This window comes from Mesocricetus auratus, unplaced genomic scaffold (genome assembly GCF_017639785.1).
Source record: "Mesocricetus auratus isolate SY011 unplaced genomic scaffold, BCM_Maur_2.0 Super-Scaffold_15014, whole genome shotgun sequence".
Taxonomy (NCBI): domain Eukaryota; kingdom Metazoa; phylum Chordata; class Mammalia; order Rodentia; family Cricetidae; genus Mesocricetus; species Mesocricetus auratus.
The window spans coordinates 15,351,451-15,369,742 of record NW_024429186.1 but is presented as its reverse complement, the minus strand read 5'-3'; the positions used below and the strand labels follow the sequence as shown (position 1 = coordinate 15,369,742).

General features: G+C 47.1%; 1 protein-coding gene across 1 annotated transcript; it reads right to left on the bottom strand.

Moving 5' to 3' along the window:
• On the bottom strand, nt 1–7,073 carry LOC101837407 (alpha-1-antiproteinase-like). Its single transcript, XM_021226101.2, has 5 exons — nt 6,983–7,073; nt 4,834–5,459; nt 3,058–3,328; nt 1,475–1,622; nt 1–676 (listed from the first exon to the last, which is right to left on the bottom strand). The coding sequence occupies exons 2-5, from the start codon at nt 5,453–5,455 to the stop codon at nt 485–487; spliced, it is 1,233 nt and encodes a 410-aa protein (XP_021081760.2). The 5' UTR covers nt 5,456–5,459; nt 6,983–7,073; the 3' UTR covers nt 1–484.
• Nucleotides 7,074–18,292: the final 11,219 nt, after the last annotated feature.

The window sequence follows — 18,292 nt, the reverse complement described above, 5'->3', positions numbered from 1 at the left end:
GAACGTTTTCTCATGGAGGGAGAGGAACCTCAGAGGCTGGAGAGACAAGATTTCCCAGACCCCTTCCTGAGGTGATATAAGCAGTAGATTACTGCCAAGATGGGGGTCGCTTCCCTGATATGGCTGCCTGTAAGTCAAGTAAGGAATTTCAGTCACACTGCTCTCCTGATGTTCCTCCCACGTTGCTGTTAGGCTGTTCAAACACGTAGCTTCTAAAAAGTTCATGCTCCTGTAAATAACCATGAACCCACACTCTCATAAAGAACACCCAGTGAAGTCATTTGTTTACCAAGCGGGACTTGGATAAGCAGCCTTTTTAAAAACATTTATTTATTTATTTATCATCTACTTTGGTTTGGCATTGCCATCTATACCCGGGATGAGCAGAAGTAGCCTCCACCCCCCAGTTACATGTGATGCCCACGCTGGAAGTCATCTGGGGAAAGAACCTGGTGGGGAGAGTGGAACTGGTGCTCAAGTGTGACTATTTTGTTTTGGGATCCTTTATCTTGCCCATGAGAAAAGGAAGGTTGAAGGTTATATCTTTGAGGATGACTAGGAAGGACCTGTTGAACTCCACAGAGGGGCCATCAGGCAGCAAATTCTTGTGCAAATCAGGAAAGTCCAATTCTTCCCACTGTTTATCTTCAACTCCCAGCACAGCCTTATGCATAGCCTACAGAAGGGGCCAGGGACAGAAGTGGATCAGAAACTGTGAAGTCTCCACCCTAGGTGGAAGCAAGATGATGTGGGAGGCTCAGTTAAGGAGAGCCTCCCTGGGGCCTATCTCCTCCTGGTTAGTCTTTCCTTGCCCACAACTCCCTCTCTCCTCATGATCCTTCAGAACTTTTCCTGACTTGGCCTGCTTTTCAATTTACTCCCTTCATGACCTCTCATACCCTTGATGCAGCCTGAAGCCATAGAGGGGAGGGGCCTCTCTACACCCTTTGTCACAAAGCCCCCTTTCTAGTGCACAGTTTTGAGCTTCTGGAGACAAGGACTCTGAAAGTGACCTTCAGAGGGCCCATACTCCCAAAGTATGCAGCTCATGCTCAACCACTCTTGTTTTGGGGTCTACTGATTTTCCCAGAACTGTTGGCCTCCTTGGTTAACTCACTCATAAATTGGACTTTGTGATTCACATTTACAGAAGATTATAGGACATTGTCCAAAGAAACTGAGCCTAAGATTCTTTGCATGAGTATGAGCAAACCAAAGCTCAAACAATAGAAAGTCTGGGTCAAAGGTCACCAGAGAAACACCTCAGGGAGAAGTCGTGGTACCACCTACATGAAAAGTCACCACCTCCAGATCTGACCTTTAACCCCATCCTCTTCCCAGATACCTCCTGAGAGTCCTCAGAGCTCAACCTGGACCCTGCTTATGCTTCCTTTTCCATTCTTAGTCTTACGTCCAAGCTGTGCTCGCTACACCTTTGGACAACTGGAACTACACATTGGTTAGGTGGCCTCACCTTGGACAGCTTCACATGTTCATCCCTTATGGCTTTTGAGAAATCAGCCCTGTTGCTGAAGATCTGGGTGATGCCCAGAGTATTCATGACTTTCTTCAGGTCGTAGGTTGTAGAAATGGTAAATTTGGGGAAAGACAAGTTGGAACTCCTGTCATAGTGGAAGAAAAATATAGGGGTTTCATAGTTTTCTCTATTCTTCTGGGATATGCTATGTTGTAAAGTGTTGTTCCCCCCATTTATGGCCTTGTTTCTGTCCACAGCGGGATGGCAAGGCACCTTGGTGACCTATCCTAGTAACTTCCTTTATACTCGGCATGGAGGTCTGGTGTTGACACGAATGGGACTGTCTCGTGCTAGTAGCCCTCATCTGAGAAGTTCTCCTGACAGACTCAGGATGCTCACACAGAACCATGTCTATCCTCCCTCCCCCTCCATAGCCAGGGGTACTCCTGAGAGTTGGCAGCCCTTTTGCCACTAAGTGACTTCTACTCAGACAAGAAGAGCAGAGTGACCCTATAAGCTGGAGGAGGCCTGGGAACAGAATGTCTTTCAGCTCTGTGCCCAGTTCTTATCTCAACCCCATCTGGTTCTCCACTCTCTACGGGGGTGCAGGGCTTCAGGGCTGTGCGCAGCAGAATGACACCTCTGCCTACACTTGTCTCAAGCCCACAAAACAGACATGGGGTGGCGGGGACTGGGATCACTGATGGAGAACATACTCAGACTTATTGGCTCTTAGGGACCCAATGAACCACACTGAAGAGTGTCAAAAGATGGAGCCTCCTGAAAATGTGCCCCCATGCCTACCTTTAACCTTCCCGCCCTAGGCCTACTTAGCCAAGCTCTGCCCGTGTCCACTGTGGAAGTCATGGCACCCAGGTGAACTCCTCTGAGAGAAGTGCCTTTTCAAGGAAAGCCCAAGGCACAAGCATGTCATGCTTTGAGGCATGTATCAATTCTTTTTAGCAGCCTATATAATTTCTATTAAGACTGCAGCAATTCAGATAAGTGCTCTGGATAGAAAGCTTGCCCGGCAACAATATCTATACCAATTCCTGCCTTAGGGCTCCATGGCCAAACAACTGTGTGTATTCAAGAATATTACAGAAATTTCTTCCCCTTTCTCTTTAAAGCCTTTCCTCTTTGAGTGTGATGGTGGTAGTTCTTCACTGCTTCTAGAACAGTTATTCTATGGACATTCTCAGACTGGCATCCTTTGTGCATACTCTGTCCTGGGAATTGGACCAACTAGGGCCTTTGTCTCAAAGCCCATCTTCTTGTTCTTGGTTCTGTCATAGCATATGGCTCCAGTGACTGTCACAAACCCCAGCAGCACACATTTGGAAGGCACAGTGTGCACAATGGGAAGGCAACTTCCAAGACCAGGACCTTATAGCTCACAGCCAGCTTTGTGAGAACTGGTCATCCTGCTTTCAAGAGATTCCAGGTTGTGACTCATAATGGTGAGTCAGGGATTGGGTCCACCTATCCTAGCTGGTGGCCAGTCCTGAGGGATGGCCTCAGGCAGGTCACAGCTTGGAGAAGAGGGCAGTTCTGAATGGGCCCACAGAGGGGAGAATCACCTTGTTTTAATGCGTTTGTGGATGCTGTTGAGACACTCATGACTCAGGTTTTGTATCAGTTCCTCCATCTTTCCTACATCTGGCAAGATGAAGAAGGCCATGATATTCCCTACATAGGGCTGCATCAGCACCCAGCTGGACAGAGTATTATCCTTGAGCAGGTAAAATTTGCCCTGGCGTTTGACCATGGGCACTGTAACCACCTTGCCTGTATCTAGTTGGAACTCTAATTTGTCCAAACGCTCAGCTTCAAATTCACCAATCTGGACTCCTGGGGAGAGAGAAGAGGCTATCAGGGAGAGGTAGGATAAAAATTTAGGTGTCAGAGTAAGGAATTCCCTGCCCCCTCCATGTGACACTTCCCTCTTAGTCATAGCTTCATTAAGTATAAATGGGATGAGTGTGGCCACAGAAGTCCACCGAAGGGACTTTGTGATGATCACTTGAAGCTGTGGAAGATGTAGAATACTTTTTTATCAGGCTACTTAATGGAAATTTTGCAATTTCCTCCTTCTATCTGTCCCTTTTTCTTTTGGATATTAAATATATTGGACAGTTTCATGAGGATTTGTTGTTTGTGGTAGAAATTGGACTTATGACTTCCCATATACTCATGCCCCTCTCCATCACTGAGGTACAACTCTGCCTGTGCCTAGAGATTCTCACTGAAAATAGGATTCTCACTTGACCTCCTGAGTCAAGGTTCCCTGCTGGAAGACCCCTGCACATCACAGACAACCATTCAGTTAGTATTCAGGGGAAACCTCACGTGTACAGATGCCAGGACAGGGTCTCCTCTGCTGTATGAGAGCCACCACTGAGACCACCAGAGAAGGTAGACTCTCAAGCACTGAGGTCATTGGAAAGAAGCAGGTGACAGGGCTGAGGTGTGGACAAGGTTCACAGCAGAGCTAGGATCTTTGTTGTACTGGATGTGGCCTGAGGGCTCTGTTCTGCGGGGCTCTGCCCAGGACCAAGGAAGCTGCGGTGGAGAGAAGTTTTGTCTTTGATTTCCAGCCCCTACTGTATGTAGGGGGATCCCCTTCCCAGACAGGATGGGAGACTGAGGGGTGAGGGTCAGGTTAGTTGCCCTGGTAACTATTAGTTTCTTTTGTCACCAGAAAGGAACAGTTAGCTTTCCTTATGAAGGTGGGATAGTCATATCCTAAACAGTAAAATAGCTTTCTTTGTTTTGTTTTTCTTCTCTTTTGGATATCATAGTTATTAGGTGGTTGTGTAGCGGGGGCCTCTAAGCTGGATGATGTGAATTTGATCCCCCAGAACACAGATGATAGGAAAGAACTGACTCCCATAGGTTGTGTGTGATGTGACCTCCACATATGTTCTATGTCATGTGTAGACATGCACTTACACACAGCCATAAGTAAGTAAATGTAAAAAAAAACCCCACCACTTCTTGATTCAAGCTGGTAATATCTATGCTCCCAAGGCATGGCCATAGAATGCATTATATGACTCAGTTATCATAAAAGATGGGGCTAGTCAAAATGATGTCCGTGACACACGCCACACTTATCATCATCGCTGATCCCATAATGAGCAGCACCCCAACAGTCCCAGGGTGATTACCATTCATGAGCCCAACCAGGCTGCTCCCTAGCTTGTCTGCTTTGTCAAATACTGCCTCTTCTAAATAAAACTCTCACCTGCTCACTGTCTCACCGTCTATACATTCTTTTATTGTTGAGAACAAGAACTTGAACCCTAGAGTTCTGACCTCCGTGGTTGCCCTCCCCAGGGCCAGTTCCACCTTACCATCGAAGGAGATGAAGTTCACCAGGGCAAGAACTGTGTCAATGGGCAGGTCCCCAACCACCTTTAGTACATGCCCATAGCTTCCTTTCATCACGTGCTTGTTGATCTGCGTCTTGGCTGCTTGAATGTCTTTGAAGTTGATGGGGATGGTTTCTGAGTTGTACAGCTCCATAGCTGCCTTTTTGAACTTGCTCTCCACCTTCAGATTCTTATGAACGAACAGGCTGCTACCTATGGTCATGTGGAGCTGGTGGTTTGGCTGGAGGAATGTGTGGATGAGATGCTGGAAGCATTTGTGGATCTTCGTTTCAGGCATCTTCATGAGATCGAACCCCATCCCATTTAGGATTTGTTTGTGAGTATTTCCCTTAGTTCCCAGGGAGAGCATTGCGAAGGCAGCTATAATGCTCACTGGGGAAAACACCAAGTTGGTGTGTTCTGGCCAATGGATTGCCTTTTGGAGCAAGAACAAAGATATATTGGTGATGGTAGGGGCAAAATTCTGGCATTGGGTGCTTTCTCGCTTCTTGTTGAGGTCTGAGGCACCTGTATTCTGGGGTCCAGGGAGCAGACAACACAGGCCTGCTAGCAAGAGGAAGTTGTGAGAGAAAAAGTGTGGCATTGTCCTGTAAGACAGAAAAGAGGACAAAGGTCCAAATCAATGAGTCTCACTCACCAACCCAACCACTGACACTGTGTAAAGGCAACTAGTTTCCAAAAGCTGTGCACCCAGCAGAGGGCCAGGAATGTTCTACATCCTCATCATGGAAGGAACCAGAGGAAGCCGTCACAGTCATAAGGGCTCAGATACATTCATTCATTACTTTGGTTTTCTTTGAAAGTGTGTGTGTGTGTGTGTGTGTGTGTGTGTGTGTGTGTGTGTGTGTGTGTGTACATGTGTGCACCACAGCAAGTGTATGAAGGTCAGAGGCCAACTTGTGGGAGTCTAGGTCTTGTTCAGGCTCCCCAGATGGCACAAACTTCTACCATGGCTCTCCTCTCCCAGCTACTGCGACCTTCACATTGTAGGCCATTTGAGCATGAGTTGGTTTTTTTGGCCCGAATCCCGTCATATTCTGAGCCGGGGAATTGCTGTTGATCACAAGCCTATGAGCGGTGGGCGCATTTGTGACCACTCCCCATGGATTCCGGGCATCTGGTCCTGCCTATTTGATAGGGCAGGAAAAGGAAGGCTCAAAGAGGCTCAGCAGCTTCTTCAAGGTGACTCAGTCAGGAAAGCTGAACTGCATCAGGCTGGTCTCCAGCTTCTGGCATGTATCCCATGTGATGCTGAGGCAGTTGTCATGGCACTGCCTCCATTGAGCATCGGGCATAGGCTCAGGGCTAGGCACAGGGGATAGAAGGAGTTCGAGGGGTCAATTAATGCGCAGTATGACACCCCACCCCCACCCCAGCAGCTCAGAGGTCCGTCTTGGCCACCTGCAGTGAGTTAAGGAGAATCTAGACACTAGAGAAGCATGGTTGTGGGGCATACGAAGAGACGAAAACAAACTTGGGTTCCATTTTGTGACTTCTCTAAATCTCATTTAAACAGGATAGTTGGGGGGAAGGGGAAGAATTACAGGAGACATCAAACTTCGACCAAGCTATGAATGGCCTCAGAGCAGTTCGTGAGGGAGAAAGGGAGTGGATTTTGCAAACTCTGGCCTTCAACACCAGCTGGGGGCCGAGAGCAGGGATGGAATTTGGGGTTATGAACCCAGATAAGAATGGGGAGGAGGAGGGAGCAGAGAGGCACACAGGTTATCTGGAGAGTTAATGAACATCTCTTCCTTGGGGACAGGGAGTTCCCGAGAGGAGATCAGGGCAGATGGCCCCTGGGAAGGAGGTGGAGCCCAAAGAGCAGAGGGCAAGGACCTCAGACTGAGTTCTGGAATTTAGATTAGAAAGAGCTGATAGGGGTCCCATTCTCTTCTACAGTAGTTGAGCTTCATTGAACCCCAAAGTCACACAGTAGGTCTGCAGCAAGGCCTGGCTTCTAAAAGCATGAGAGAAGTGCAGGGTAGGAGAGTGGGGTTCCCTGAAATGGATCATCAAAAGTCAGTATCCAGAGGAAGGCAGGAGGCTTAGGGCTAGCCCAGGCCTGGGCGTCACTTTAACAGTGAGCAGACTACCAGCTCAGTCCTACCCAGTGCCCAGCAGTGTCCCTGTGATGTGCTCGGCGTGCAGAAAGCAGCCACTCTTGTATCCTGCCTCTGTCGGAAGGAACTGTAGCTGGTGCCTGTTTCCCCTTTATGCAGACTGTGCCAACCCAGCTGGGCAGACTGATTGATAGGGCCCAGGAGTGACTTACTGAGCAGAGTCGTCTGGGGCCAGTGGGAGGCTTGTGGACTAGATGTACAGCACAGGCTGTCCCTCATACTCTTACCCTGGGGCTTTATAGGGTGACAGAGGGTGTGAGATACTTGGTCCCTGTGTGCTGAAGGAGGGCCTGAGGCATTATGTGGGTCTGGTCAGGTGATGGTGTGACCTGAGGGTCTGGCTGATCTTTCCTGAACTGATTTAGTCTAGGGTAACCAGCCAGAGCTGGAATGGGGAAGGTGAGGGAGCCCTGTGACCTACTGAAGGCAGCCACGGGCCCTCCAGGGCTGTCCCCTGGACACAACAGCAATGGCCTCTGTGAAGCTTACGGCTTCTTCTTTCTCTTTCCTACTCATCATCCTTACAATCTCCCCTCGTGCTGAGGCTGGGCCCAGGACCAACCTGGGGCCTTGTCTTTCTCCATATCACCTACTTCTCTTTGGCTCTCTGTGTCTCACACCCCCCCTCTCTGGAAGGTTGCGCCCCTGGTAGACTCTTGGTCCCAAGATTGCAGTGTTAATGACGCGGAATAGGGTGCTTGCTGGTGTGATCGGGATAAGATAGAGTGTTTACACAGGGAGTGTCTTTGGACTTGGCCTCCAAATGTAATCGCAAAGACCCTCACATCTAGAGACAGAAGAAGCTGGGACATGACCATTCTTTAGAGGGTGTGACCAGCCCAAGGGGACACCTGAAAACGGAGCCGTTGTCACTGTCTTCATGGAGACACTACATAAAGCTACTGATAGATCCTCAAGCGAGGACCCCGCGGAACAAGACCCCAAGTCCCAGAGCTGCTGAGGCACCTGTATCAGGCCACACAGTCTACTCTCTCACGTTGTAGCCTACAGGATATTTCTTTACTGGTGCTTTCATGAAGGGGCTTGCCTCAGGGAGAGCATATTCCCCTAATTCCTATTCCAGGAGCCATCGCATGGCCTCCAAGATGTGGCTCTGGTTCAGGCTGGCACTGAGCTCAGAGGGGGCTGTGTGCTGTCTACTGCACCCTGGAGACCTTTCGAGGACCTAAGAACCCTTGTTCAGCTTTCAGGGTGTGCTGGGGCGCTGGAGATAAGGTGGCTGTTGTTGGCTGTTTGTTGGGGCTCTAGAAGGGGTTGGAACCCCATGCTGACCCTGTGGCCTGCTTTGACTGCTCCCCACCACCATGGAGCAGCACGCCTCTGGGTAGCACCTGGGCCCCAGTCTTGTCATGAGAATAGAACCAGTGTCAATGTGTTTGCTGTTAGCTAGAGGTCCATGCTTGGGAATGCAGAGAGTGTTTTAGCAGGCTTCTGGGAGGGGATTTGATGTGTGAGCTGCACCTCCCATTTCTGACTGAGTTTCCATCTAGGAGCCCAGAAATACTTGCCTCTGTCCCTACTTCACAGTGTGTCTCGGTGGGGCTCACGCTGGCAGCCCAGCTCCGGGTGATCGGTCTTACCTCCGGTCCCGTGTTGTTTCCCGAGCACAGGGTGAGGCTACACAGGGCATGGCTATGCTGCCCCTCACTGAGCTCAGAGTTTCCTTTGTGTGCTCACTTTCATTTCTCTATTCCAGAGCAGAGCAGACCGGACCTTTCCTGTAGGGGACCCTCACTTGGAGCACCCAACACCCCAGCAGTGTTGCAGGTATTTTGTATCAGGTTGGAGCGGTTGAGGTTGTGTGCCCCTACGTACAATGATGGAACATGTGGCCAGACATAGGCCCACTATGAAAAGAGCCGCCCAAAGCTGCCCTGGAGGTCATTTAATCACGTTAAACCGGCAAAGCGCTCCATGGCCTGAGTGATGATGATTTTACTGACATGCAGAATGCAGGCGTTAAGATCACAGGCTTCTACCCCGATTCCAGAGAGAAACCTTGGAAGCTGATTTTATGCTAAAAAGACAGAGTCCTTGGTGGGGCAGCGCATGGCAGTGCTGCGTGATCAAAGTGCCCTGGAAACTAGGAAGGTCATTTCTTGGTTTCCTAGGCTCTGGCACAGCAGCTGCCCACCACTGGAAGCTGTAGGCTGCATGCAAAACTAGCCCCAGAGAGAAAATGTGTGGACTTCAAAGAGCAAAGTCACAGGGGCAGGATGGCCCAGGCCCTTGGGCTACATCCCACCCAGTGTGACCCAGATGCCAGACTCCATAAGACTCAGCGCTTGTTCTGCTGGGTTCAGTTTTGCTTTGAACTGATTCTCACTTCCTGTCTACTAATCACATTAGAACGGGGACTGTCGACCCCGTGACTGCTCCACCATTGTAGCCTGGAAGCATACTACTTATTTCAGCCTTTTACAGGAGATCAGCTCTGTTTGCCTCAAATCTCAGATGCGACAACGGGCTTAGGTTTTGAGCAATACTGTGACAGTTAAGGCTTGGTGGTAGAATAAATCCATTTTGGTTTTGTGAGACACAGAGACCTATAGTGACTAGGAGCAGAGTCCTCAGTGTGGGTGTTGACTGTCCCCCAAAGGTACCTATGGTTAAGTTCCACTGCCTATAGTGGGGCTCAATGAGAGGCCTTTAAGTCATTGGGCAAGGTCACCGAGGGGATTGTGGGACACCAGTCTCTTTGGTTTTGGATATCTCTGTCTGTCCCCACATGTGTTCCCACTTTGATGTGCAGACTTCAGCAGGGGCTAAACAGACAAGGCTGCCTGATCTTGGATGCAAATCACCGAAACTGTGAGCAAACTAAATCCCATCACTCTATAAATTTAGCTGCTTCAGGTACTGTACTGTAGTCACACGAAGCAGAATGCAGGCACCTTTTGCTTCTCTTTCATCTGCAGATGGATACTGACTGGACCCAGGCTTATACATTCCTTATCAAGACCCTCTGGGTGCGGTCAGGTACATGGCTGGGTAAACACTCTAAGGATGGTTAAACTTACCAAATTGTGTTTGAGCATGAAGGAATTTCCATGACTAGGCATCACTGAGACCTGAAGATTAAGACCACTCCTTCCGTGAGTGGGCAGAAGAAATGACAGTATGTTAGCTGTCCCTGATTGGATATAAGTTGGCAGACCTGTGCCTGTGCCTGGTTAAGATTCAGCTGCTGTATCAGTACCCATCCCAAGTATACACACGGTCTCTGGACTCCCATAGAACAATGTGAGGTGCACTCTCACCCTGAACTCTTGGGGAAGGGTCTAGGCCCTGCCCTATATGAAATGACAGACTATGGACACCCCCATGGAGGGCCTCACCCTCCCTGGGGGAATGAGGGGATAACGGGGGGGATGGGGGAGGGCACGGGAGGAGGGGAGGGAAAGGGAGAGGGACCTCGTACTGACTTGTGAAGCAACCTTGTTTCTTATCTAAATTTAAAATGGAAAATAAAAAAAAAAAAGAACTGAATCCTTACTTTGGGTGCCCATTCCACAATGAGGGATGTTCTCTCTCAGCCTGGACTCTTGGGGAAGGGCCTAGGCCCTGTGCTGAATGAAATGACAGACTCTGGTGATCCCCCATGGAGGGCCTCACTCTCCCTGAGGAATGGAGTGAGTATTGGATGGGGGACTGGGAGGTCCTAGGGAGCCTGGTGGGGGGGGGATGGAGAGGGAGCTGGGATTGACATGTGAAGCAAGCTTATTTCTAATTTAAATAAAATAAAAAAAAAAGATTCAGCTGCTGTGATGGGTAGAGGCTCAGTTACAACGTTATGGGGGTCTTGCATGGATTAGGCTGCAGTTTATTTGTGTATTGACCCACGTTGTAGTTTTTTTGGCAGAAAGGTCAGTTTGAACCACACTTGTCACCAAGGCCAGAGTGAGTTCTTTTGAGCATTTCTGCCTTCTGATTTCCCAACAAAAGGACCAATAACACCATGATGGGTCACCACTGTGGTCCTGGGCTGGGCCACCAATTTCTGCAGCCATCACTAGATTTTGCTGGGTTTGGGGACAGTGCTCACAACTTCATGGTGCCGAATTACCTAGATAATACTTTCATTTTATGTTTTTGCTGTTCCCATGACATTAAGACCATTTGATACACAAACAACAATGGTGGAATGTGGGCTGTAAACTTACTAAAATTAATATTAACATATGTGGTATGCGTGTACCCATGGATCACAGCATGGGGGTTGGCTCTCAGAAGACAACTTTGTGGAATGGGTCTTGCTTACCTTTTTACGGATTCCAGGAATAGAACCCAGGTCATCAGGGTTGGCTTTTACGAGCTGAGCTGTGTCCCCCGCCAGGGTAGATCACAAACTTTTGAGTGAGCGCAGCGTTCTGCCATCAAGACTGAAAACACCATGGAAGCAGCATGATTTTTCTGTACGGTGGGGGAGAAGAAATACCACTGAGGACAGAAGACCTCAGGCTGACTGCACGTGCCCCTGCCTCTGAGCAATTTGTTGCATGTGTCTCACGCCCACAAAATGGAAGCATTAGTCAACCCAGGGTGTTTCAGTGGGGACACAGCAGCAGTATTCACTCATTCAGTATCATGTGCAACCCACAACTGGGACCAAGTGGAGACCCCTCCCCCAAACAGTGAAGTGCTGTGTGGGGTACAGATGTTCTACTACAGTTGTCACAGGGTGATCTACTACAGTTGTCACAGGGTGATCTACTACAGTTGTCACAGAGTGATCTGCATCTGTCTGATTGGCTACAAATTCCAACATTTTTCTCATTTCTCCCTCCTTCCTTCCTTCCTTCCTTCCTTCCTTCCTTCCTTCCTTCCTTCCTTCCTTTCTTCCCTTCTTTTTGAGGCAATCTCATGTAAACCAGCTGGACTCCAACCCACTGTGTAACTGAGGATAACCTTGAACTCCTAATGCTCCAGTCTCTATCTTTCAAGTGCTACAATTGCCGGCATGTGTGCCATGCTCACCTGTCCAAGCTGTCTTTAAATTCTATATTCCCACACTCTGTTACCATGGTCAGTTAGTCCTCAAGAGCCTCGGTGGGACCGAGGAAAACTTGGGTAAATTCACATGATTTATTGACTGCCTGATTGATGACTTCTGAAAAGCTACAAGGGAAATCTACTGTATGGGGGACAGAGAGGGGGAGGGGGAGGGGGAGGGAGAGGGAGAAGGAGGGAGGGAGAGGGAGGGAGGGAGGGAGGGAGAGAGAGAGAGAGAGAGAGAGAGAGAGAGAGAGAGAGAGAGAGAGAGAGAGAGAGAGAGAGCCAGTCTAGTAGCAAAGTCCTAAACCACGTAGGGATGGGGTAAAATAGGTAGCCTTCAGGGGGTGGAACAGGGCGTCACCTAGTGGTGCCCATGGGTCATGGCTTTCGAAGATGCGATGTTAAGTTCAGTAAGTGCAGCCCTGGGCCTGATCCCACATTTTTTTCTCTACAACCTCATGTGCTATTACATCAAAAGAAACCCGAGGATTTTGTTGTTGTTGCAAACACCGGAAGGAATTGGATTCCGCAGACATGTCCCTTTTCTTGTTTTTTGTTTGTATGCTTGGCTTTAACCCACACACCTCCAGTCATTTTGATTTCCTCCCACAGTGTGAGTCTTTGGTAAAGTCTTTCTCAGATTATTACCCTCTGGATTTCCTTTGAGGAAATAAAGAGTGTTAGAATGACCAGGAATGTAGGCACTGTGGAGGAGAAAGGATCACTGTGGTGGAGGTCTTGCCACGTTGGGAAAGCCATGTGACCAAGTTTAGTTCCTTATGCAGTGATCAGATATTCTGCCGGGGAAAAGGGATTGTTTCAGCTCACAGCTCCAGATCGCTGTCTATAACTTTGGGGAAGTCAAGGCAGGGGCCTCTCATCATACCCACTGTTGCAGAGGGTTTTTGCCATCCTGGTTCCCAGGCTGCTTCAGCCCCAAATAAACACATGGGCGATATATTAATTATAAAACTATTGGCTGATGGCTAGGGCTTCTTATTGGCTAGCTCTGTCTTAATTATTAACCCATTTATGTTAGTCTATGCATTTCCACATGGTCTTGGCTTACCAAAGAATGCCCAAACCTGTTACTCCTTTGGCGGCCTACCTTTCCCAGAATTCCCATTGTCTCCTAGCCTCACCTATCTTCCTGCCTCTGTTGGTCAAACAGTATTTTATCCATCAACCAATAAGAGAAACATATATAAGAACATGCCCCATCATCTCCTCTTTTCTGTCTAAATAAAAAGAAGGGGTTTAACAACCCACTGTCAAGAGCAGAGAGAAATGGATGTGTGAACACTCACCTGCATGCACATGCTCAACTTGATGTCTCCACTCTTACACAGTTCAGGGCCCTGTGCATAGGGAATGGTGCTGCCAACAGTGGACTGGGTCTCCCCCCAGTTAAATGAAGAAAATCTCCTACAGACATGCCACAGGCTAACCCTATGTAGACAGTCCCTAGTGACACCCTCTTCAGGAATGATTCCAGGTCCTGTCAAGTTGACAATTATATCTAACTAGAAAGTGACCTATGTCTTACAAGGCTTTGAAGAATTTCTGTGCTTATCTTCATCTTAATGTTTAATGAATGTATATTCCTGGGTGATAAGAGGATTTCATCTTCAGTTGTCAAGTATGGACCCATGTTTTAAGGGCCTTAATTTTAGCTGCACTACATTTAATGAGAAGGAATTGGTAGGGTTATTTCCAGTGAAGGCAACAGGCAACTGCCCTTGGATGTCATTTTCAGGAGAACCGGCCTCCAAGCTCTTAATTGTGAATAGTCTGGCTGGTGTCAGTCAGTGGGTCATGAAAAGCTTCTGTTGTTAGATGAGAATAAACCATTGCACAATGTACATTTAGTCACCAAATTTAGGAGGGCAGGAAAAGCTTGGGTCTTAGAGATGAGCCTTCCAGCAGCTATCTCCTAAGGACTCCTAAGGCATGCTTAGGATTACAGCACTAGAAGGCGCCACTGCTGCAGCTTCTGCCACTACCAGTGCCACGCCCAGCTGCCAAACACTGACAAACACACAATAGAGAGTGGCACTAGCAGAACTTCTCCTTGTACACGCCTCATCTCTATCCAAGTTGAGCAAAAGAGCCCACAGACTGTTGACTGATGGGAACACCACTATAGCAAAAGCAAAACAACAACAACAAAAACAAACAAACAAACAAACAAAAAACAACCCAAAACCACCTAGGTCATTGATGCTGATCAAATTATCACACAGATGAGTGCATCCAGGACTCAAACTAGCACACCCTACATCACAGATACTCAGCCCCACCCTTAGAAAATAGAATCTTGCAGTCAAACAAAGCCCACAAAGTCAGAGAATGTGGGTATTGCTGCAGAGCAGATACACACACAAAGATGCAAGGAAAAAGAAAGGTTAGGGGTTAGGAAATCTCCAATAGGACAAAGGAGTTCTACTATCCCAGATTCCCATCTCAAAGGAACTTAAGAGACTCTTGAAAAAAGAGTTCAAAATAATGTTCTCATGAGTACTCTGAACATACCAGATGAACAGTTCAATGAAATAAAGAAACAGTTAACCTCAGAGTGAGAAATTATAAAAGACACAGATACCATGAAACAAAATCAACTGTTTTTACAGATGAAAAAGCCAATATATGCATTTTTTAAAAAATAAAGTTGAGAGCCAAAGAAGCCATCTATATCAAACAGAAACAAGAATTTCTGAACACAAACACATACACATAAGTTTTATAATTGTTTAGTGTCAAAAATGAAGCCAGATCTTTGCACATGGCTGACTGGTGCTCTACCACTGTGATACATTCCCTATGACCTGTCTGACCTGGCAAAGGCACATAAGCCAGCTAGGGATTGTAGAGAGAGAGAATAAAAAACAAATTTATTTTAGAAGACTGGTGATACACTGATATAAAAATATATATCCCCCTTATGGTGATACAAGGGAGAGAAAAGACAAATAGAAAATAAAATTAATGAACTAGTGGAAAACTTCTCGAGCCTGGGGAGAAAGAGGGAATCCAGCTTCTTGAAACTCATAGACTCAAAGAGACCCCTGCCAAAAAACACTCAAAACAAGCTGTTAAAAGTCTAAGGCAAGGAACTATAAAGGGAGCAAGAAAGCACGTGGGAATGTTTCATATAAGGAGTCTTCCTTAGGCTAATATCAGAATTCTCAGTGGGAGCTGTGCATCCTGACAGAGAACTAAGAGAAAGTAGGCAAACAAACACCTCTGACACCTAAGAATATTGTATTCTCCTCAAAGATGTCCTTCATAAATTAAGAATTTTATCCCATCACTCGGGAGGCAGAGGCAGGTCAATCTCTACGAGTTCAAGGCCAGCCTGGACTACAGAGCCAGTACCAGGACAGGCAGGGCTACACAGAGAAACCTTGTCACAAACAAAGGTAATGAAGTCTTTCTTAGACAAGCTACCTAATGCTGTGATTTTCTGTGGCCCCTCTTCCATATTTCAACCTCACTGCCTTTAGTTTAGGGACTCCAGAGGTGCCTGATCATAAATACCCTTTTCCCCTTCATCCTTACAGGGTGAAGGTATCAGGGAGAGTATCCCTTGATGTGTAGCTACTTCCTAAGGATACCCAGCAAAGCATCCTGGGTTAGAAGGAACTTTATTGGCTCTGTTGGGTACACACACATAAGTGATGGGGATTGTCTTTTTAGAATATGTGATTCTCTTATTAGTTAATGAATAAAACACTGTTCAGCCAATGAAGCAGGAAGATAGGTGTGATTAGGATACAAGGAGAATTCTGGGACATGTAGGCAGAGAGGAGTCACCATGTAAGGATGGGGAAGAAAGGACACACTAGGAGTTCTTCGGTAAGAAAAGACTAGGTGAAAATACATATATTAATAGAAATAGGTTAATAATTAAGACAGAGATAACCACTAAGAAGCCCTAGTCATTGGCCAACAGTTAATAATTAATATAGTATCCATGTGCTTATTTGGGGCTGAAAAGGGCAGCAGTACCCATGCAGACAAGAACCTCTGAAACACACACATAAGGGTTTGAGTACCCAGAGTCTTGAGACTTAAGTCCCCATTTGAGTACCCAGAGTCAAGTGTCCACAGATAGTCAACAAATGTTCAGGACTAGCACCACACATTGGGAGGAAGTGATCTCAGAGTGATAGCTGTTTGTGCTCTGCTCACAAGGAGTGCTTAAAAAAAACACAGATCCCTCTAGCTGGCATGGTAAAGCTTGACCAGCAAGAGGACTGTGAACTAAAATGTGTGTGTGTGTGTGTGTGTGTGTGTGTGTGTGTGTGTGTGTGTGTGTGTCCTGTGTTAGAGATTCTGCAAGAATCATTAACTGGTCAGAACCTCTTCGGCTGTACAGCTGAAACATTACAAGTCTGGAGGTAAATTTTTCTGGATTATCTTTAGCATCCTCTGTAGCCGTTTCTTGCCCACCCCTTTGCTAGACCTAGCATTCTTGAGCTGAATAGGCAATTTCTGTTTTTGGTTCACAAAATAGACAGCTTCTAGTAACCCCAAAGCTGAGAATGTTATCAGATAGCCTTGAGGCCTGTAGCAGAGACTTTGTCACTTTCCAAAGCTGTCATTCCTGATGTTCCCATCAAGGAACTTAGAAAATATCCAGACTTATTTCTTTGTCACTATAAAAAATTTGTGAAAGTGTTTCCATGTTGAAATGTTGTTGAGGTAACCTAAATCTGTGTCCCAAGGCCACAGTCACTCATATTTGACTCCAGAATACATTTTCATCCCCTCCAAGGGGAGAGCTGTGCCTTTGTATTAGTTTTTAGAACAAACTGTGTTGAGAAACCCTTACCCAACCAGTGACCCCAAAAAAAATCACCATTTTCTTCTTTTTCATCTTTCTCAGTGGTGTTTTTAGAACAACTTGGAATCCTGACTACTCCCTAGAAAGTCTTGCCTCAAAACAGGTAGAGCTGAATGGTCAGGCTGGAGCCAAGCCATTTTTATGACTAGGGACAATTGCCCTGGATAATCTGATTCAATTCCTCATGACCTGAAGCTACTACCCAACATTTCCTGAATCTAGGAAGGTGACAGTCTCAACACTGGAGGGAGCATGTTGAAGTCCTTTCCAGGTAGGATAGGTGCTGGTAGTTTTCATCCATGAAGAGTTCAGTGACCCTTTGGGTTGTGAAAGCTTGTAGTCTTCCTTGCAGGGAGTTGGTGAGATAGCTGGAAGGGGCCAAAGAGTATAGTTAGAACAATCATAACAACAAGTCCTGCCAAGGAGCTGTCTGTGGCCCCCAAGCCGTCATGTGTCCATCCAGAGAGTATTGTCTGTTTTTAATTCATTGTAGTAATTGTTTGTTTAGTGTTTTCCCATACTAGACCAGATTAGTTTGCACAAAAGAGCATTCTTCCCTTAGGAAGGGACAAATGCCTCCTTTTCCCATAGTCATTAAGTCTAGCTCTCTGTGGTTTTGGAGGGCCACTGAAGATTTGACTTTGTAGCATGATTATGCTTTGTTGTGGCAAGGTAAGGTCTTCCTTAATCTGATTGGTCAGTTGGCTGTGCTGCATCTGTTGGAAGCCCTGTCACTCATGGAGTGAGAACCATTGGTAGTGGTGGGGGGGGGAGTTATGTGGACCTTTTGTTTGGGTATGGAGGGAGTTCAGAGGGGAAAACACATAAAAACCAGGCAAAATATGAACCTGAGGATAATAAGATGAAGGAGTAATGAGGGTAGGGGCCAGAGTGGGAGGGAACTAAAAGCCCACACATAGAGAAGGCCTGTGGCTGAATTCTCGTCTGGTGCCTGTGTCTTTGGGTCCCATCTCAAACCAGTTGGGATTTGTTGGTGTGGAAGTGGCATCGTTATTAGAGGAGGGCGCAATCCCACCTACAGCAGTCATCTGGTTTTGTTGTAGACTACTGCAGCAGCCAAAGAATCAAGTTGGTCCTGAAGGATGCTAAGCTGATCTGCATCATATCTAAGGTTTTTGAGAGCGGGTAAGATAATGAAGTTAGTTAATATAGAAGAGATTTCAGTCCAGCTATTTCAGTTCTAAGTCCTGAAAACAATGTCCAGAGTGACAAAAGAGGAAGGAGTGGCTGGAGCAGGACCCCCCCACACACACTTCAGAGCTCACTTTAACTGTTTTTAGGGGCTTCAGGTGCAGATTTCTTTCAGCTTAGGAAAAGGGACCGTATAGAAGAGGTGGCAGAGACCCAGAGGAGGGTATATCTCAGGGACCACAACAAAACTCAAAGATGGCCAAGACCCAGCTCAAAAGTCGGG

What these genes read in the sequence shown, in the direction of transcription:
- LOC101837407 (XM_021226101.2), bottom strand. Translation starts at nt 5,455, where the DNA reads ATGCCACACTTTTTCTCTCACAACTTCCTCTTGCTAGCAGGCCTGTGT. An exon ending in CACAAACGCATTAAAACAAG is followed by an intron (nt 1,623 to 3,057) that starts GTGATTCTCCCC and finishes CCACTATGACAG; the next exon opens with GAGTTCCAACTTGTCTTTCC. An exon ending in AACATGTGAAGCTGTCCAAG is followed by an intron (nt 677 to 1,474) that starts GTGAGGCCACCT and finishes CCCCTTCTGTAG; the next exon opens with GCTATGCATAAGGCTGTGCT.